At 43.5% G+C, this 20,912-nt stretch overlaps 2 protein-coding genes across 2 annotated transcripts; one reads left to right on the forward strand and one right to left on the reverse strand.

Annotated features, from left to right (window-relative positions):
• Window positions 1-268: 268 nt before the first annotated feature.
• Window positions 269-4,376, reverse strand: LOC133926656 (uncharacterized). The gene is made up of 7 exons (XM_062372675.1): window positions 4,000-4,376; window positions 3,841-3,924; window positions 3,560-3,742; window positions 2,913-3,083; window positions 2,082-2,288; window positions 1,824-1,912; window positions 269-1,230 (listed from the first exon to the last, which is right to left on the reverse strand). The coding sequence occupies exons 1-7, from the start codon at window positions 4,112-4,114 to the stop codon at window positions 541-543; spliced, it is 1,539 nt and encodes a 512-aa protein (XP_062228659.1). The 5' UTR covers window positions 4,115-4,376; the 3' UTR covers window positions 269-540.
• A 7,458-nt stretch (window positions 4,377-11,834) lies between these two features.
• Window positions 11,835-12,438, forward strand: LOC133927604 (uncharacterized). Its single transcript, XM_062374059.1, has 2 exons — window positions 11,835-12,257; window positions 12,301-12,438. The coding sequence occupies exons 1-2, from the start codon at window positions 11,835-11,837 to the stop codon at window positions 12,436-12,438; spliced, it is 561 nt and encodes a 186-aa protein (XP_062230043.1).
• Window positions 12,439-20,912: the final 8,474 nt, after the last annotated feature.

The raw sequence follows: 20,912 nt of genomic DNA on the forward strand, positions 1-20,912 counted from the left end.
CATACTGCAGATATTTTTACAAAGCCCCTAGCTCGTAATGTGTTTGAACAGCTGAAGTACAATCTCAACTTGGTGGTCACAACTTGTGATCGAGGGGAATCAACCGTGGATAGACATGGTGATCGGGATCGGTTAGATCACAACCAAACTAATTATATCGTTTAGGTCTCTTTAGCACAACCGAAAACAGAGCGATTAAGAGAGTCCGGAGTCAGTTATAATAGACTGTTAAGATTCTCAAAGTTGTTGTATGTAAACATTGATTGTAATCTATAAATACAAGTACAGCCCATCTGTTTAAGGTGGCGAATTCCCAAATTCTCTTGTCTCCATCAATTTTCACACAGCGTGTACTTCCAAAACGCAGGTTTTCCATTGCACAAGTCAAAACATGAGATTGCAACTTCTACTTCCTCCACTTTCTATTTTTTGTTACAGGCAATGTGGAGGAATGCAAATAGTAAAACAAGCGGTAAATCTAATCATGTTACTAGGAAACAAAGAAAAAAAAAGGAAAAGGACACAACAAGGGTTGGCTGTTCAATAGTTGTTGTTGCTGCTGCTGTAGCCGATGTAATTGTTGCGGTACCTCATACCGTACTGCTCGTAGAAAGTGTCTCCGTAGTTCACAGCCTTGATCTCCACCATGCGCCGCTTGCTGTCCACTTCCTGGACAGCGCCAAAGACTATCTCGTTTGTCGCCTCGCAGCTCTGCTCATAGAAAGTTTGCGGGCCTGCAGAGTGCTGCCTGTGCTGCTGAAGGTGCTGCTGGTAGTGATACATTTGCTGCTCCGGCTGTTGCTGAGGGATGTGTCCCTCCCAATGGTTGAAATAAGGCTGCCCATGGCGTATGTGGTGGATCTTTTCAGGCTCCTTTGTCATGAAGGCATAATTCTTCTGAGGGGTTGGTCCTCTTGTGTCCAAAGTTGGAGGCGTTTCATCATGCGGGATGGCATAGCTTTCTTGCACTGGCCAAGGGTTAGCTCTTCGCTGCTGGTGATGGTACTGGCTGCTCAGGCACTTCTTGGAAAAGGGCGAACCAAGTATCTCTGCCACAGATGATTTTGCACCTCCAATGAGTTTCCCGACTGAGGTGAACAACCCCTCTTTAGTTTCCTGTTTCCCAGCTTCATCTTCCCTCGGGGTTAGTGGGGGACGAACATAAGGGTTTAAAGGCTTCTGATATGGAGGGATAACTGCAATGCTGGGTCTTGGAGGAGTTTGAGGTTCCTGTATGGTGAAAAATTTATTTTAAAGATGTTACTGTATAATTAATACATGAGCAAGGTGAGCAAAGATAATATGTTTGGTCACCATCTAATCATCTCTACTTTAAGAATGGTCTAGAATAGAGGGATAAGAAAGTAAATTGTACTCATTTAATTTGTATGCTCTCTTCTACTGATATTTGAGTGTCCTTGACATCGGTCCATTATGGTTGTTCAAATAACTTCCAACATTGCATTGCCTAACTAATAAAATCAGTTATCTCGAGCTGTAATGTCATCGAGCTACTTCAATCATTTATTTAAATAAGCAAAATGGTTTGCATTTTATAACTTATGGTACACATCTAGTTCTGATAAATGTAAGGATTGGTCAGACATAGTGAGTTGACAGGCTGGAGCCAATGGATGATGAATACTAGCTCTAGGGTAACCAAAGGCTGATGGTAAAGTATTCATGCACCAATCTGCTGGTTTACAGCACGCCTGCGGGCTGTGGTCCACTATAGCCCTTGCGCTAGTTGCCAACTCTACCATACTGCCAGTAAATGTACATGATGTTTTTCCAGCATAATATAAATAGTATGAAGGACTTACATCTGTTGTTGATGCCATCCCTAAAAACCAGCGTTGGAGCAATGCAAGCATATAACCAAAGAAACCAGCAGCGCAAAGCAATGCAACTCCTGTGAGCATTCAAACTCAAAGTAATTAGTGTTCACAGTTTTAACAAGACTTTTCAACATATTTGTTATGTCATTTGAGCAGTGAATTCAATGTCAGTCTGTCTGGATTCACAGAGCAGCAGTAATCTGTGGTCACCTAATGCTAATGCAAAGCTTAAGTGAAATATACCTAGAGGGAAAACAGCTTCGTCCTGATACGCACAGTCATCGTTGTGGAGTGGAATCTCCCGAATTGCTTGGTTTCCTCTATCAATGACCAAGAGGGAGCAGCTACTGCTGATGTACCGGACTTCAAAATCAGTTGAGAATTTTGCATCATCACTGGGCCCATCTATGTGCCCTCTAATTGATTTTCCCCCAGCAATGGTCGTAACCCCTATAGAACACAATTTAAATTTGCAAGATTATAAATAAGCACATTTAAAGTAGATAGCTCCAGAAGACGACCCAAACAAATATCACCTAAAGCCAGACTCAATTAGCATAAAGATTTGTACTCTCTTCTGAAGAAAGTAAATTAATTAGTCCATTATGCAGGTAAGTTAAGTAGTGATAAGAACAACACGAATGTGCTAAAAGAATTTGAATATAAAAACAAACAATGAAGGTCAGATGGCTGTACAAATTCAAATAAAACATATCATATTTACTGTACAAAAATATAACTCTTATGTGGATGCAAATCCTTGGCATAGTTGATGCACTCACAAGACATTCAATTTTAATAGGAAATTATGACATCGTCAAATGCTAATCAAGAGTCAAGACAGAATGCTGGTTAGTTTTCTTTTTACCACAATCTCCTCTAGGGATTACACTCCAAACTGTATGCATGATCTTCTCATTCACTCTTGACAGCTTACCTCGTACAAGATGCAATTTTTGGACACAAGTGCTAAATGAGTGCCGGAGAAGCTCTACCAAAAATCAAAGAACATAGGATACTTGGGGACCAGACAATGTCATGTGGAGTACCCCAGAATGGGACATTTTAGCTTACCTGTATCACTGATCTTTCTTATTGCCATGTTCATAGCATCTGCAACATAAATGTTGCCCCTATCATCCACAGTGAATCCCTTAGGATGGTTCATCCTTGTTTCTCGCAGCTTCCCATCGACATGACCGGAAAAACCTTCTGGTGAACCAGCAAGAAGCTTTGGCCTGCTATCTGCATTGTTTGAAGATGCATGAGAATTGTACATAATCTTGAAGGCATCTATTGCCAAATAAAATCTGGATGACAATTTCAGCAATCTAAAATGTAAATTTATCTTGTTTCAAACAGAGGGAAACAATTCACACAATATTTATGCTAACAATCAAGCTCTATTAGCTGCTCACTTCTAAAATGTGATACCAAGAGGACTCCATAAACAAGGGAAGAAGCGAAAGTGATCAGGTTGCAAAGAATTATCATGTCACAAATCCATAATAGCAACCAATAAATAAAGAAACAAACATTTCGCAATCGAGGAATAGCCCTTGCCAAAATCTAGCATGCAACCATCACCCATCAAACCCCTACCAACCACTCAAAAACCTCACTCACATCGCTGTTAACCACGCCACTTAGCAGAATCCCACGAAGACTAATGAACCAAACCAGAAAAGGACACCAAGTGGTTCGAAGCAGAGCGTGACTACATCGGGACAGCGGCAGCTGGACCCTGTAGATGTTGCTGTTGATGGAGTCGAGCACGAGCAGCTCGCCGCCGGGGGTGACCTCCACGGCGTGCGGCTCGATCCCCAGCTTGCTGCCGTCGAACACCGTCTCCACCACGTACCCGCCCTCGTACCGCACCATGGACCTCCCCGCCGCCGCCACCGCTGCCGCCACCAAGAAAAAACGGAGCAAGCAAACCCGGTCAAGAAAACCGAACGAAGCCTAGAACCGGTACCAGCCGGCGAGAGACAACGGCGATTACCCGTCTTGGTGGCGGCCGATTTGAGCGACCACAGCTGCTTCGCCAGCGCCGACGCCGTGGTGGACACCAACCTGCTCGCAATGGCTGCCATCCGACACGAATTAATCAGCGCAAAGAACCAAACGCAACCAAAAGGCGACGCCAAGAACGGAAGCTCACTTGCAGGGTACGAGGACGCGGCGTTCGCGGAGGCGAAGAAAGAGTTGAGCAGGAGCGCGACGGCCAGAAGCGCCGGCAGGCACCCTCCTTCCCCGGCCGCTGCCTTGGCCCCCATTGATTGCTCCACCCCCGCACAGAGTAAGAACTAAGAAGAAAGGGAGAAGCTTGCAGAGGAGGGAAGGGGAGCTAGGGGATATGTGAGGAGGAGGAGGAGGAGATGACCATTAGAGGACAAGTAAAGAAGGTTCAGAAAGCATCAAGAATCCGGCCTCTTTGGGGGCCCTGCAGTTCTCGCTTTTCCGAGAGAGAGAGAGAGTAAAGCGAGGAGGGAGCGTGAAAGAGACAAGATAGGAGGTGGAGCTGGTGGCTGGTGTCGCTTTCGCTGCGGCCGCTGGCCGCTGCTGTTACTACTCGCCGGAGGAGAAGGGTAATATATTTACTGTAGCAGCGGAAACAGTAACTTATAGTACATAAATAGTGGTCTGCAGTGGTACTGTAGCCAGAAATGATGTACCAACGGTAATTCGGTATCATGTAGCGATGATTTTAACCGTTTATTGGCTACTGTAGCATATGATCTTATCCGTTGTTTTTTATCTGACAGTTAAGGTGAGATACTAATACATTTTACTGTAGCCATATGCAGTTGTTGCTAGTTACAACTGTACTCGCCGTTTTGCTCCGTTCACTGCTCTCTTCTTTCTCTTTCTTCTGGGGCTTCTAGTGGGAGGTTTGAGGGGGAGGAATGGTCGAAGAGAGGCGTGCCTCTGTGGTGTGGGGCTCAATGTTCTGCGCTGGTAAATGATACTTTCTCAATTCTTTTTTATTTGACGTACTAAAATCCGTGTCGTCAATCTTTATAAATAGCTATTGGGATTCCACTTCTTTTAAAAAAAAGATTTGGTTATGACTGAAAATAAACTTTTTTACCATTAATATATTAGAAACTACCATGATTGACTATATAAAAATTATATGACTAGATTTGTATTTGGAGATGCTTTAATAATAGTATAATTTTATTAGTATTTACTGATATAAAATTGCAAAAAATAGTGATCAATGTCATGTCTTAAAAATCGTAAAAATTAAAAATGTTAAACAAAAATTAACGGAAGGAGTAATTGAGAAAAAAGGAGGAAAGCAAGTCCATGTTTTTTTTCCTGACTTCTATGATATTTCAGCAAATTCCTATAAAATTATTTTGTTGTATTTGTTTTGGACATGATCATGTGCTTAGCCCGGCTCAATCATTTTGGACCTAAAGTAGAAAATAAACAATTTGTTTTGCCGTAGTTATCAAATGAAATTTTAACTTATGCACAAATATAGGTAGACAAACTCCCATGATCTATCCAAGCCCGGAGCATAGAAAATTGGGACGACGCTTGGGCAGGGCCGGCTTCCCACGCACAGCGTGATAAATAGAAGGTAAAAGGCCAGGACGGGTTGGATGGGTGCCCAAAGCGGTAAAAATGGAAGGAGAACGGAGGTTAGGATAGAGGTGAAAACGTTTGGAAACAATTGGTAAATCCCAAATCACGTTCTGTTTCACATTTTCCCACAGAGGCGGAGTCAGAAACGATAATACTAAAACAAATAAGGCATCATACCAATATCAATTAGGAATTGATATTCAAAACGAAAAATACCGAACTATAGTGCCATACATAGGATCATCACATATCTTATAAGACAAGTTTATTCTAATTCACACATTTCACATCTCATGAGACAAATGACAAAGCATGTTTCATCACGAGGATAAAGGGGTAGCAACAACGGTGCGAGGGAGGGTTGTCAATGGCAATGCTGTGAATAGGGGAGGGTTAGTGGTGGCGGTCCATGACAGATAGAACTGTTACTAAGACAAATGTGCGAGTATTGTATTCAACAAAATTGTAAAAAAATTATTTTGTGGATTCGTTGAATATATTGTTTTTAGAAATTCCATAATTATAGAAAATAAAAAATCAACTCTTTGAAGGTTGTAAGAGTTTGAGAAGATGATGATATGGAAAAACGAAACGAGATTAGATTAGAATCGTATAGAGATACTACTCCTACAACATTCAACGTGGATCATCGAGAGAATGAAAAAAATGGAACACTCCCTCCACGTGGCCCTTGCTGTCGCTAGCTTTCTCCGGATGGCAAGGAAGTTAGCTCTCTTCGACAGCTTTTTCTCATGTCTTCTTCACCGTCACACCAACTCACCACTAGATTCTGAGATATGCAAAGAACAAAGATCAAAAGGCTTCTATTGTGTAGTTAATCCTTACTGTGTTTAAACTTGGCCCAATGAGGTGCCTTCTTTACCTAAAGTGTTTGGAATGTCCTTGCTTGATCTTAACCTTGTATTCTTGAGATCTTTACCGACCATTCGCTGCTTCCAAAGAACAAGACTGTTGGCAATTGTTTTTTCCTTTTCATAAAGACATTGATGTTAATTCTAGATGTAAAATGATCGATCCAACTAGCTCATTCCTTATTACACAGTTCCAATAGGGACTTCACACGTTGTATCATTTGATCCGAAGTGAATTCGACAGATAAATTCAGATGCACGACTGTCTTGCAAGAAAATCTGTATCCTCCACTCTAGTTTCGAGCTGAATGCGACAACTGGAATAGCAGGAACTACACCACATTATGCATAATCCAGTCCTTTGATAGGAAAGGTATTTATTTGATCATCCCACCACCCAATTCTGAGTCATAGAACCGACTCGGATGTCAATATCTTTTTTCAAGTGAACTTCCAAACTCCAAGCTAATCCGGAATAAAATCTTCACAATCCCCACTTATTAAAAGAGTGTTGGAATGCACCTAATTGCTACGACCATTTTTTTAACCTTTTGGTGGCCTAGATTTGCAATGATAGGAGGAGCACGCTTGGGAGGATCAGATCAAATTCACATCAGTCATCTGGCAGACCGGGCAAAAGGTTGCGAAAAAGGGCGCCAGCATCGAGGCAACAACAGCAAATGCGCGATCGAGGAGCTGCGGAATGTGCTGCTTTTGCGGTGGATTATCAAAATTTATATTATTTGGAGAAGTTTTTTTTTTATCAGATTGTGGATTGTGATATTTTGAAGTATAATTTAGTTTATGAATTCTGAAAATCAGTTTTTAGATTGGAATTATTTATTTTCACTTTTGCTTTGAAAGTTAGAATTCATAATAAGAATATAAAACAACAGGCTTATGTAGTGGAGGTGTGAGATGTGATTGGTTAGTGACGAGTGCAGCCTCTTGGAGATTCGGGCAGTCTGTGGAGTGGAGCCGGGCATGATAGCACTACTACACGTACGTGGAGTTACCTCTTGGGATTGGAATGAAACAGGCCAGGGCCATACGAGCAAGAAGGTGAGGGTTTTTTTTAACAATAGAAAATAAGTTCCCGGTCTCATGGTGCACACACTTTATTTATTATCACAGCTTAGTTATTATTACAATTGAGTTTCATGTCACACGCATGATCAAATAACTAAATAAGTGCTCAAACTACATAGGTAAGTCGACATCATCCAACATATATTTTGAAATTGAATCGTCACCTATTCTTGGTGGAGACTTTCAATACTACTATGTCCAATCTTTGACACACCTTGTGCACATATGCCTTTTCCTCCTGTTTATGTAGCAAACTCCAATGGCATAACTAGTACATTCTTTTGAATAGTACATGCCGAAAAGTAGAGAATGTTGTTTTTTTATCAAAGGCAATATCGTTGCGGCACAGACAAATAGCCTACACCAACAAAGATTAGATTCTTATGTTGTTGCCCAATACCCCTCAACCAATCACCCATCATGTAGGTAACATTAAGATGAAAAAAGACTCAGGAAGAGTTGTAGAGCCAGTGGAGGTAACAAGGAGCAGTGACCAATTACCAACAACAACGGATGTAGGAGTAGAAAGACAGAGAGAACGAGACGCGGAGATGTTACCAGCATTTGACATCATGTGCAAAGTCACAGCAGTGTCCATGCACCATTCAGTTGGTGTCAGAGGAGTAAGAGTCATAGTGTTGAAAGCATTCACCAATGATTGTTGGTCCCATGAACCGAGTGGAAGACCAGCAGCCACTGGAAAGGTTGGCACCGATGGCGACAAGTGGACAAATGGTTGCATCGGGAACAGTAGCAGGTGGGAGGCCACGAGCGCTTGTTGCTACGGCAAATCACAGGGGCACAAACGCTGGTGGTGCTGTTGTGGTGGACCACCGAGGATGTCGGGTGCTTGGCTCAGGCCGAGCCACATGTGAGTGGTACCCGTCTAGGGATTGTAAAATGAGGGCCGCCTGGGGCTACTGGTGGAGGTGACATTGTTGATGTTCTTGCCATTGCCATCGTTACCTCCGTTGCTATGGCGATGACGATAGCTGGAGCCAATAGAGGAGGTGCCTTAGGGACCCGTAGGGGGGCGACAACTCAAGGGGGTGCCATTGGATCCACCACCACTACCACCATCGCTAATGGCATAGGTTCTACCGCTTCCCCGAGTGCTGGGGGAAAAGGTGATAAGGGTGACATAGGGCATCGAGGGACGGGAGTCCATCGTTAGCTCTTCAAGAAGAAGATCATAACACACCTCGATGAAGGAAGGAAATGGCCGTTGTCGCTTTAGGAGGGCGACCATATAAGCAAACATCTCGTCCAAACCACGCAAAATAGCAAGAACAAGCATGCAATCATGCATGGGTTCACCAAGATCACCGAGCGCATTGGCCATGCCTTTCAACTTCAGCAATAATTAGAGATGTTGAGGTCACCTTTAATGAAGTTGTGGAATTCAGCATCAAGGTACAGGACACAAATATCCATACGCTAATGGATTTTTGTTCAAGGCTGTCAAATATCTAACTATGAGGTATATATGCATAAGGAGTATATCATATATGGATAGGGTATGCCGTGTGCATACCTAACAACTCCGGATATTATGGAACAAAATCTGCGGTACTTGATATGCCCGGAACCCAAAAGGTGTATGCTAGGAAGGCCTCGATTGCTTACCCAACTCGAGAAAACTAGTATCTAGGACAGATATATCTACTTGAACTACAAGGAAAAAGACTCCATATTAACTACTACTGGATAGGAGACGGTACTCACCCTTATATGAAGAGGAGACCTAGACCCCCCAGGGCTCGGTCTCTTTTCTCTCGGCTATTGGAGGTAAGCATCAGGACCTTAGCGCAGGAAGAACTCGGTGACTTTAGCCCTATGTTAGACTAGATTTGATCTACTCCTTGTAATAGGTTAGCCACATTGACTGTACTCAAGTGAATACATATATATAATCATCCACATATGATGTAGGCTATTACTCCAACCGGAGGCCTGAACCTGTATACATCATGTGTGCCTCGTTTCATGTTTGATCTTTGATCCACGAAGGTAACCCTGTTATTTCTGGACACATCGTTAGGAACAAATTCTTGATAGTTGGCATGCCAGGTAAGGGTCTTCTGCGTTTTAGGATCGACTATGTCTCGAGTGCACATCGGCACCGGATTCTCCGACATCAGCTTCTATGACCACTTCGGGTCAACAACGATCACCCTCAAATCGCCCTTATCTAGATCGGAAATTGCATTGAGAACTGTGATCTTCCACTGGGACCATCAAGGTGAACTGATCCGCACCGGTATTATCGAGTCCATGCAATTGGATGCATACTGTGAGGTGGGACATCTCTAGTGGGATCCTAAGGAGCCTAATGTTCTCTAGTGCATGGACATCGACAATAATGAGGGTGGTGACGACGACTCCGCTACCAGCCAAAGCAGTCGAATAGATCGATTTGTGTTCATGGCCAGAGGAGCAGATATCCCACCTGCTAACCCAATGGTTGTAGATCCAAACACCATGGTAAACAATGGCACATAAATTCTTGAGGATCCAATAGTGGTAATTGTCGCTCATGGTACTAGCGTTGCTGGTGAAATACTGCCAAAGACATCTATAGCTAGAGCTTTACGTGTCCTTGACACAACTCTCCATCGACTGACCGTGGGAGGTCAGGTACCTCCTGGTCTTCAACGACGACTTCCGGTGGGCACACCTCCACCACTAGTGGCTCAAGCATCGAGGAACGAGCTCCCTCAAGATAGCAACTGCGGAGCAGCATCGTCTCGACCACAACCAAGTTTGGGTAGCGATGTTTTTAGCACTTCAAATGCTAATATCCAAGGAGCCCATCTGATTCTAAGATCCCTTCCAGAGTTGGATCCAATTAATCCCTTAACCCCTATGGATTTGGTCAGGACCTACTCGATGCGGCCCAAATCCAAGCTGCTCGGGTGAACAATCTCGGTAACTCTAGGCGCCCCAGTCGGCAAGGCACCAGCTCAAAGAGCCATGGACGTGAGTATCCCCAAGTTGAGGGATCCCAAGTGGGAAGCTCGGGTGATCGAGCCTGATCACCGCTTTGTGGGCCAAACTGTAACTACCCTACCCATAGGAACAGGAACCAGGAAGACCTGAGGAATCGTATTCCTCACTATCGGCATGATCTACGTACAATGATAGACAACATCCACGAGGAACACCACGAGGACGATCACCGTTATTATGATCACAGATTTCCAGGACGATATGGTCGACGTAACTCCCCTGCTCGAAGGAACAAGCGTGATAGTTCTCCCCCACCTCCTCCTGAAGAATTCGATGGAGGCTGCGAAGCTTTCGTACATGAGCTTCGGTCGATACGATGGTCCGAGAAGTTTAAGACGGGCTCAATCCAGAAATATGTAGGAAGGTCAACCCCAACAAGTGGTTACAGATCTATACCATGGTTATTCAAGCAGCGAGCATTGACAACAAGGTAATGGCAGTTATCTACTGACCGTGCTTGATGGGCCTGCCAGGTCCTAGTTGTTGAACCTACCACCTAACTCGATCCGATCGTGGGCCGAGTTGAAGGCTCAGTTCATAGCCAACTTCCAAGGCACATTCGAGCACCTAGGAATAGAGAACGATACCCATTAGGTGAACCAGGCTGAGGACGAGTCACTCTGAGATTTCATTCGTCGGTTCAGTGATAGGCGTAATATGATCCTGGACATCTCCGACGAGTCAATCATCATCGCCTTCAAGCAAGGCATCCGGGACACGGATCTGCTCCGGAAGATGGCTACTCAAAAGATACAGACGGTCAAAGAGCTCTTTGAGTTGGCCGACAAGTGTGCAAAGCGAGTGGAAGCCTAAGTACACACCAAGAACCCTCAATCTTGCAAGGACAATCCTGAGTCCTCGAAGAATGGGGAAAAAGAACAAACTCGATGACAAGCACAAGGGTCCAGATACAACTGTAGCCACGGTGACATGAATAAGTCGTGCAACACTGGGGACAACAAAGGCCTGAGTCAAGGTGGAGGGAAGTGGTGTCCCGTTCATCAAACCAACCAACATGACTTTGACGAATGCCATGTCATCAAAAAAAGGTTGATGAAAAGCTCAAGGCCGCTGTTGCTAAGCATAACAACAAAAAGACCAAGATGAATGTTAACAATGATGAGCTCGAATTCCACAAGGTTGACCAAAGTCTAGCACACATCTTTGGAGGATCCGCCATGTATGAATCTAAGAGACAGTATAAGGTGGTCAAATGAGAGGTCAATTTGGCTCTGACTGGGCCTACTCAATACCTCAAGTGTCAGAGGTTCTGATCATTTTTAATCAAGTTGATCATCTGGCTACAGTTCCACACCCTGGTTGATACCGAGTCGTGGTCCAACCGACCATCCTCAACATCAAAGTTTCCTGAACCTTAGTCGATGGGGGTAGTTTGCTTAACCTCATCTTTGTCAAGACCCTAGACAAGATGGCGGTTCAGAGGTTGAAGCTTAAGGCGGGAATAGAGCCTTTCCATGGCATAACTCCCAACTCATCGACCATCCCCTTGGACCAGATCGAGTTGCTGGTTACATTTAGCATGCTCGATAACTTTAATACAGAGAAGCTTAACTTTGATGTCGCGAACTTCAAGACGGCGTACAACGTAATCTTGAACCGTCCAATGCTAGGTAAGTTTATGGTAGTGGTGCACTATACGTACCAGACGCTCAAGATTTTGGATCCCAAAGGGATCATAAATGTTAGGGGAGATCAACGTGCAACAATGAGATACGACAAGCAGAGCCTAGACATAGTTGAACACCTCAGTCGAGTGGCAACCACTTTTAAGGGCGTGGATCCCAACCATCAAAAGCATCAAGCCACCATTGAGATCAAGGACTCTAAGCTTGTAAGTCTTGCTGATACTTGTAATTCTTGTTGATACTTCCAAGTTCAACGATGCCGCCAAGGGTGAGACCAGCAGCGACGCTGACAATAAAAGGGTTGATGGTGGCATCAAGGCAATACTCTTCGACCTGTCTGAACCAGCCAAGACGGTTAAGATTGGGGCTAACCTCGACCCTAAATAGGAACTCATGCTCATCACTTTCCTCTGGACAAACTAAGACGTGTTTGCGTGGCAAACGTTTGATATGCATGGAGTCCCTAGGGAGATGATTGAGCATCGACTAGCTATTAACCCCAACTCCAAACTCGTGGTGCAAAAACAGCGAAGATTTGTGGAGGATGGGAAGCAAGACATATAGGAGGAGGTCGATAAACTCCTAAAGGTGGGCTTTATTCGAGAGATTCGTCATCGTGCATGGCTAGCGAATCACGTCCTCATCAAGAAAGCTAATGGCAAATGGAGAATATGTGTCAACTTCATCAACCTCAACAAAGCCTGTCCCAAGGATACTTTCTATCTTCCTCGCATCGACCAGATTGTCGACTCCACGACAGGTTGTGCATTACTATGTTTTCTAGATGCCTATTCGAGGTATCATCAAATTAGCATGAGAATAGAGGATGAGGAGAAAACTGCTTTTACCACTCCTTTCATTGTATTATGCTATGTAAAGATGTCTTTTAGTTTAAAAAACATTGATACTACTTATCAATGGTGTATTCAGAACTGTTTACAACCCCAAATTGGACGCAATGTAGAAGTGTATGTCGATGATATTGTAGTCAAGTCCAAAACTGAAGATGCATTGATTGTCGATCTCAAGGATACATTTGATAACCTCATGAAGTATCATATGATGCTTAATCCTAAAAAATGCATGTTTGGCGTTTCGTTCAGCAAACTTCTCAGGTTCCTGGTGTCAAGTTGAGGCATTGAGGCCAATCCTGGCAAAATCGAAGCTCTTGACCATATGTGGTCGCCTCGACCACTGAAAGAAGTTCAAAAATTAACAAGATGCATTATAGCTCATAGTCAATTCATCTCTAAGATGGGTGAGTGAGGGATGCCTTTCTTCAAGCTACTGAAGAAACATGATTTGTTCAAGTGGACGGAAGAAGTGGAGCATGTCTTCTAGGATTTAAAAATGTATTTATCGTCTCCGTTAATTCTTACACCGCCTAACAAAAAAGAAGAGCTTTTTTGTACATTACAGCTACCCCACAAGTTGTAAACATAGTCCTGGTGGTCGAACGAGAAAGCCCTGAGAGAAATGCCAAGGTCCAGAAACCTATTTACTATGTTACCAAAGTCCTACACGACGCTAAGCTATGGTACCCGCAAGTGCAAAAGTTGTTATATGTGGTCTTGATATCGTCCCAAAAGCTACGATATTATTTTCAAGCACACAAGATCACCATTGTGATGACGTATCCACTGAAGGATGCCATACGCAATAGGGAAGCTACTGGATGAATTGCGTAGTGGGCGATCGAGCTCAATGAGTTCGACGTCGAATATGTGTCACACACAAGTGTGAAGTCAGGAGTACTAGCAAAATTCATCGCCAAATGGATAAGCATTGAAGAAACAAGGCCAAGTGTGGTCGAAGACAACCGGGTGCTCTTCTTCGATGGATCGCTAATGCTTTAAGGCTCGAGAGCTGGCATTGTACTTAAATCTCCAACAGACGACAAACTTAGGTACGTTGTTCAATTTGATTTAAAGCTTCTAACAATGTAGCAGAATACGAGGGTCTGGTAAACGGGCTCCACATAGCTAAGTCACTTGGAATTAGGTGACTTCTCGTGAAAGGGGACTCATAGCTAGTTGTAAACCAAGTACAAAAGGAGTACCATTGCTCGGATGACAACATGAACCTTACCTGAATAAGGTATGAAAGCTCAAGAAGAAGTTCGAAGGTTTAGAAGTAATGCACATTAGGAGGAGTGACAACTCCGGTGCGGATGAACTTGCTAGACTTGCTTCTTCCTGAGCTCTGGTACCCATAGGAGTCTTCGTTGAGAAACTCCTCAAACCATCTATTCCGATCATTTGGTGAACGAATGCTGCCCAACTCGACCAGTAGCCTGGTCCAGTCAATGAGGCAAAACCTGCATACACAGATGCTGCACTACTCGAACATGAACAGACTTGGATGACTTCATACCAAGCCTATCTCGAAGGTCGAGACATCCTTGATGATGATGTGTTTGCAGAGAAAATTGCTTGTAAGTCTAGGCTCTATGCTTTGGTAAACGACAAGCTCTACCGAAAGCTAAGTAACGAAATCTTGATAAAGTGCATCACATAGGAAGAGGGCAATAAAATATTGCTTGATATTCATAGAGGCATGTGTGATAATCATGCGTCTTACCACACCTTGGTCGAAAAAGCTTTTCGCCAAGGATTCTATTGGCCGATTTCCATCCAGTATGCTTTCGAGCTGGTCAAAATGTGCGAGAGCTGCCAATTTTTTGGAAGGTAGACCACTCGACCATCCTAAGCTCTATAAACAATTTCACTTTCTTGAACTTTCTCCATCTGGGGTTTGGATATACTAGGACCATTCCCAAGGACCCAAGGTGGTTATAAGTTCCTATTCGTGGCTATCGACACGTTCACTAAGTGGATCAAAGCCGAACCCGTGGGAAAGGTAACCGCAGAAGCAGCTAAGAAGTTCATGAGGAGTATAATTACTCGATTTGGTATTCCACATTGGATAATTATGAATAACGGTAGCCAGTTCAGAAGCGGAACCTTCACTACATTTTGTGAAAATTTTGGCATCAAAACCTGTTTCACCTCGGTAGCTCACCCACAAAGTAATGGTCAAGTTGAATGTGCTAATGGTATAATTTTGCATGGAATCAAAACTCGGGTCTTCGACAAGCTAAAGGCTTACTAAAAATGCTGGGTGAAAGAACTTCCCTTGGTACTATGGCCCATTCGTACTTCGACTAATAGGGCCACCGATGAAACTCCGTTCTTAGTTTATGGAGTAAAGAACTGAGTTGCAGTTCGGGTCATCGCGAGTGAAAAGTTACACAGAGGAAGGGCAAGAGCAGTTATGAGTGGATGACATCAATTTACTCGAAGAGTATCGCGATCAAGCATCTATTCGAGCGACTAAGTATCAGCAAGCGTTGCGTAGGTATCATAGTAAAAAGATTCAACCCAGGAAACTCACTATTGGGGATCTTGTTCTACAAAAGGTGCAGAAATAGGCTAGGCGTCATAAGTTATAACCTAAGTGGGAAGGACCCTATATGGTGGTGAAAGTTACCTGACCTGGATCAGTGCAACTATCTACTCCAAATTATGAGATACTTGAGCACTCATGGAATATCGACCAACTCTGAAAGTTTCATTCATAGAAAAGGTAAATTATAGGTAAGTAAATTACATTTGATTCAATTAACTAATCGATTATATACCTTTTGTTTTTTGTCTAACATGTGTGGCTAGTGCAAAGTTGATAGAAATTATTCGTCTAGCTCTTGCAAACAATGCAAGTCCTACTCCCCCCTTGAACGAGTCAAGAAATCTTTTATACTCCTCCCTCAGATGGCCACTGATTGTGCCAGGAACCAGACGTCAGCTAGTGTAAGGGCCAGGGAAAATGGCCGAGGCAAAGACTCTACCTGTGCTGGAGCTACTGACTAACACCGGTGGTACTGATGGACTCTTTGTGGAACATGGAGCCGATCCGGTGGTTGTTGATGGAGAAGACGACCACGCTCTCTTCACCACTGGGGGATTGGGGGCTTCATCTCCGAAGACCTCGTCGGTGACCTAGTCGATGATCTTGTCAAGATCACCACCATCTTTATCCCCTTTATCTTCTTCATCCCCCTTGCTCTCATATGATTCCTCGTCATCAAAGCAAACAATTATGACCCTAGGAGGGACCATGGAGAGGGGCTTGGGGGAGAGGAACCCTGCTTCTTCACTCTGGGCTTAGCTCGTGGGACAATGGTGGAGTGGAGGCAATGGCTTTAGGCTCTACGAGTTCTCTAGAATAACGAGTAGAGGAGAAGGAAGGAGACGGGGTGAGAAACGAATGGCCTTAGGTCCCCTCTATTTATAGTTGTGGAAATAGGTTGCACTGCATAAATGGAGTAGTCAAGATCTGAAGCGATCGTGTTTTCAAGATCGCCTCAGCCGCATAGTGTGTACAACGGAAGTTGAGGTGTTGTCAAGATGGTATGACCTATCTAATCCCTAGAAAGAGGGGTGCAATGTCATTATGATGTGTCAAGTCAAAGGCCGCGGTGAAACGAGCATAAATAGGAGTGGGTTTTTAATGGCCACCTACCCAACCGTTTGAATTCACTCGATGACCATAACATAATCTCAACCACCCGCTCGAGGGCTAGAGTCATCGAGTATGTGGTTGAGAAACGAAAGTTGATGCTTATGCTCTACTCTCCACTCGATCCGGCTATATCATACTTTTTCAGTGTTTCTTGCTTCACTTTCTCACCAATCTGAGAGCCAGAAGTTACATCGTATAATGTCAGTGCTTATGCTCCACTTCCTGCTCGAATTCAATCATCGAGTGAAGGGACAGGGGGCACGTCAAGTATATTTTGGTACATATGCTCTACTCTTTGGCTTGATTATCACATCAAACAAAGAGTCGGTGACTACATCCCGTACTTTTGATGCTATGACTTTACTCTTTACTTGACCCAGTAATCGAGTAGATAGTCGAGGGCTACAACACCATACACATTCAAAAACACAGGTATGTTCCTTTCTACTCTTAGATCGAGTAATCTTCTTCTCGACAATAGAGTCGGGGTCTACATAATAATACCATACTTTTCATAAATTTTGTATATGTCTTCTACTTTGCATCGATTGCTTTGGATAAGAGCCAGTAGACGCAAATATTGGGTTGATGACGGACAACTACACCTAATAAAGCATAACATCACAAGAGATTGCCAGACACCTAAAAAAGTTCTGAAGTTCTAGTCGATCACATGTGTGTCCTCTGTCGAGTTCATGCCTGTACGCTAATTAAGCACGCAAGTCAGTGAAATTTAGCAAAAGGTCATCATTATTTTCTATTTCTAGTTTTACACTAAGTATTTTCCTTACTCTTGTGGTTAGCTCGAGTAGTAACCCAGTCGATTACGAGGATGATCATAACATTTGCTAGTCAATTTTGCATCTACTAATGCTAACTCTATTTCATCAATAAGTAAATAGCAAGCGGTAGCATATTGGACAAGAAAAATAATAGCAGTGTTCACAAACATCCCCAAATTATGGATACAATTCTAAATGTTTTGAGTCAGGAACTGCGGACCATCAGTTAGAAGGGCTACACTTGCTTTCATAGTTAGACAAGTTGAGCTCTAAAGACTCAATGAAGGTAGGGATCAGAGGTTCGACACTTACCATAATTTGTGTTGCCTCCTTTGCAGAGCATCCAAAACCCGCCGTCACCATTGTGGTGTTAAGATTTGGGTTGTAACTCTTGAGGAGACCAAGCATCATTTTGGTGCTGATGGAAGTCGACTGGGTTATGCGGTTGAAGGTCTGCTCCCTCAGCTCTTGGAATGCTGCAACCACATTATCTCAACTGGCAATCGCGGCGTCTCAATTAGCCTCTACCTTCTTTAAAGCGTCGGCCATCGCATCTCGATCGGCCTCTATTTTCTTCAAAGTCTTAACCATTGCATCTCGATTAGCTTTTGCCTTATCTGAAGCATCTTTGAGCCTCTTCTGATACTTGTCCTTCTCGTCAAGGACTTCCATCGTATCATTGAGATGGGCTACTTTTCTCTCTATGGAGGACTCAAGATCTAGAGGAACAAACGATAAAAGTTATCATTAGTTTCCCAATGTATGAATCACATATTAGTGATCAAGGAGTAAACTAACCTTCAATTGTCCTTTGTTGAGTAGCTAGCTCACTATCTTTCTCTTAGAGAGCCTTCTGATAGCTCATGGGGTCAATTGATAGAAGCTGGGACTTGACCACTGCTACCTGATCATAGATAGCCTCGATATGAGACTTCATTATTGCCTAGAGATCGACAACTGGAAGGCTTGCAATAGCTTTAGGTTCATTGAGCTTTGAGCTTGGTGCGGGAACGTCTGCAAGAGGTTGTTCTACTCGAGAAGGCGGTGGCAGAGCAACTGTGGAAGATAGGTTCGATTGGATGACCAAACCACTTTCAATCTGTTCTTTGGACTTCTCTAGAATCGGCAAGCTACAAGAAATGGGATCAAGAACACGATAGAAGGATGCAGATTAATACAAATACTCGAATCAAACCTTTTGGCAACTGGGATGAGTGCCTTGACTTTTGATTTCTGTCTCTTGATTACTATCTTCCTTGTCGTACCGGCGTTCGGTTGCGCAAGAGGAATGATTAGGAGATCGAATCCGTGAGCCTAAGTTTTCCGGTGGAAGTGTGTGTTTGGGTTGAGAGAGATGGAAGTTTGTATGGGAGGACTAGCAGCGAGGACAAGGAAGGATTCCTACAATTCAGGTTCATACAGTTAAATAGCTCAGGCTTAGCATTTCTTTGGTAACCACTCCTATCACTATGGCGCTTCGATCAGCGTGAAAAGTGGGATGATGGCGTCGTGTGAATCTCTGCATGCCCATATGTATTCTGCAAGCATTAAATGCTCCTATACCGATCGTTTCAAATTTTGAAAGGTTTTTTTAACTCTACTCAGAGATGGATGTCGAGAAGTCGATATTACTGGCCCTTATTGAGTCTCGAGTACAGATAACAGCACGAGACTTGGCCCAAAAGTATTTCCACTCGATACTCGAAATAGAGTCTGTAGCATCTAGGCCCCTAGGTAAGTGGTAAGTGTTTCGGTGATTAATGACAACCATATTACTGTGACTAACAATTTGTTTTGAAGGGAATCAAAAATTTAGTATACAATGATATTTGGGTAATCTTGGTCCCTAAAGTGCTTATATGGACAATCAAAGGACATATGCTTTAAGATTAAGGATCTTCTAGTTGTAAGTGTCACAAAGGAGATGGAGGACACTTAGAGTAGTATAGGTCTTCTTTTCTTTTAGTCTTTTGACCGTACTATAAAGGGGGCTAAAAGTAGTAGCTTGACTTAGTGAGTCTAGACATAGCTGATGCACACTTGTTAAATTCTAGCACTAAGTAGAGCATACAAGTCCATGGTGAAGTTGTCGAGGAGTTAGAGCTCAAAGAGAGTTGAATTGGACGAGCTCAGAAAAAAAAAAATATATCACTCACCGGATTATCCTCTGATGGATGTCTAATACTCACCGGATAAACACTAATTGAGGCATCCGAATTATATGAAAAATTTCAGAAGTGTTACACCGGAACATCCGGTGATGGAAGCCCGGTGACCACCGGAGCTTTTCCAGCAGAGAAATTTTTTGGAGAAAAACAATTTTGTACTCACCGGATTATCCGGTGACTGCATAATATGAACACCGGACTATTTCTTGCAGAGAGCGTTGCTTCGGGCCACAGTGGAAAATTACGTTCACCGGACTATCCGGTGACTTAGCTGGCAGACCACCGGAGAAATGTTGTGAAGAAACTCAGACAAATTGAACTCACCGGATTATCCGGTGAGAGCAAAAATATCACCGGAGTATTTCTTGCAGAAGGTTCTGAAATTCAAAGGGTCGGGTGAGTTGTACTCACCGGATTATCCGATGATGACTGCGTGTTCACCGGAGTTTATCACCGGACAAATGTTGCCGTGCAACGGCTAGTGACAGCTGGCTCTGGGTTTGAACCCACCGGATTATCCGGTGATCTTAAGGATATAGCCAGGGGATTATCCGGTGATTACAGAAAAATGAGAGTGGTTAGCCAACGGCTAATTTTGATCTCTAGGCTATAAATACCCACTCAGTTGGTTTCAAGAGGCGCTCTTGTGACACTGTAGCAACTCATACACTTGGTGTGATAGTTAGAAGCAAGAGAGAGCACTTAAGTGAATTCCAAGTTCTTGATTGAAGGTTAAGGACATCATTAGTGCTTGGAGAGTAACAAGATGTGCATCTAGCTGTAGTCTAGGCTTGGTCTCTGTCAAGTGAAGCTTGAAGCTTGTTACTCTTGGTGGTTGGGAACACCTAGACGGTCTTGGTGATCGGAGGTGTTCTCGGTGAGCTCTTGGAGGTCTTGTGGGAGCCCCGGGAAGAGCTTGTACTTGGTTTGATGCCCGCCAATCCGGAGATGGAGAAGTGGCAATCCGGAGAGAGCACTTGAGTCTTGGTGACTCAAGGGGGAGCTATATCCTTAGTGGATACTCCAACGAGGACTAGGGGGAAGTGCCAACTTCTCGATACCTCGGGAAAAAAATCGGTGTTCTCTTCTCCATCTATTTACATTCCCGTAATTTACTTTGAGCATTTTCTTCATGCAAGCTTTCTATCTCCTCTTGTTCTTGGTTCTTTTGCTTGCTTGTTTAGTTGCCTTGTTCTTTCTTGTTCATTTAGTAGCATTTCATTTCATCTAGGATAAGGTTGTCTTGTGCTCTAAAAATCAGTAAAAATTTGATTAGTGCCCAATTCACCCCCCCCCTCTTGGGTCACTCGATCCTTTCAGAGTCTCTTCTTATTTGATTCTTTCGACTGTGAGTTTGATCTACCTTACTCGACATGGCTTGGACTTGGTA

The sequence above is a fragment of the Phragmites australis genome, chromosome 8, assembly GCF_958298935.1.
Source record: "Phragmites australis chromosome 8, lpPhrAust1.1, whole genome shotgun sequence".
Classification (NCBI taxonomy): domain Eukaryota; kingdom Viridiplantae; phylum Streptophyta; class Magnoliopsida; order Poales; family Poaceae; genus Phragmites; species Phragmites australis.

Bases quoted from the DNA above. Each gene is read 5' to 3' on its own strand.
- LOC133927604 (XM_062374059.1), top strand. From the start codon at position 11,835: ATGGCGGTTCAGAGGTTGAAGCTTAAGGCGGGAATAGAGCCTTTCCAT. The intron at 12,258-12,300 runs GTAAGTCTTGCT...GATACTTCCAAG, and splicing joins AGATCAAGGACTCTAAGCTT to TTCAACGATGCCGCCAAGGG.
- LOC133926656 (XM_062372675.1), bottom strand. From the start codon at position 4,114: ATGGGGGCCAAGGCAGCGGCCGGGGAAGGAGGGTGCCTGCCGGCGCTT. The intron at 3,925-3,999 runs GTGAGCTTCCGT...GTCGGATGGCAG, and splicing joins CGCGTCCTCGTACCCTGCAA to CCATTGCGAGCAGGTTGGTG. The intron at 2,289-2,912 runs GTAAGCTAAAAT...TGTGTTCTATAG, and splicing joins AAGAAAGATCAGTGATACAG to GGGTTACGACCATTGCTGGG.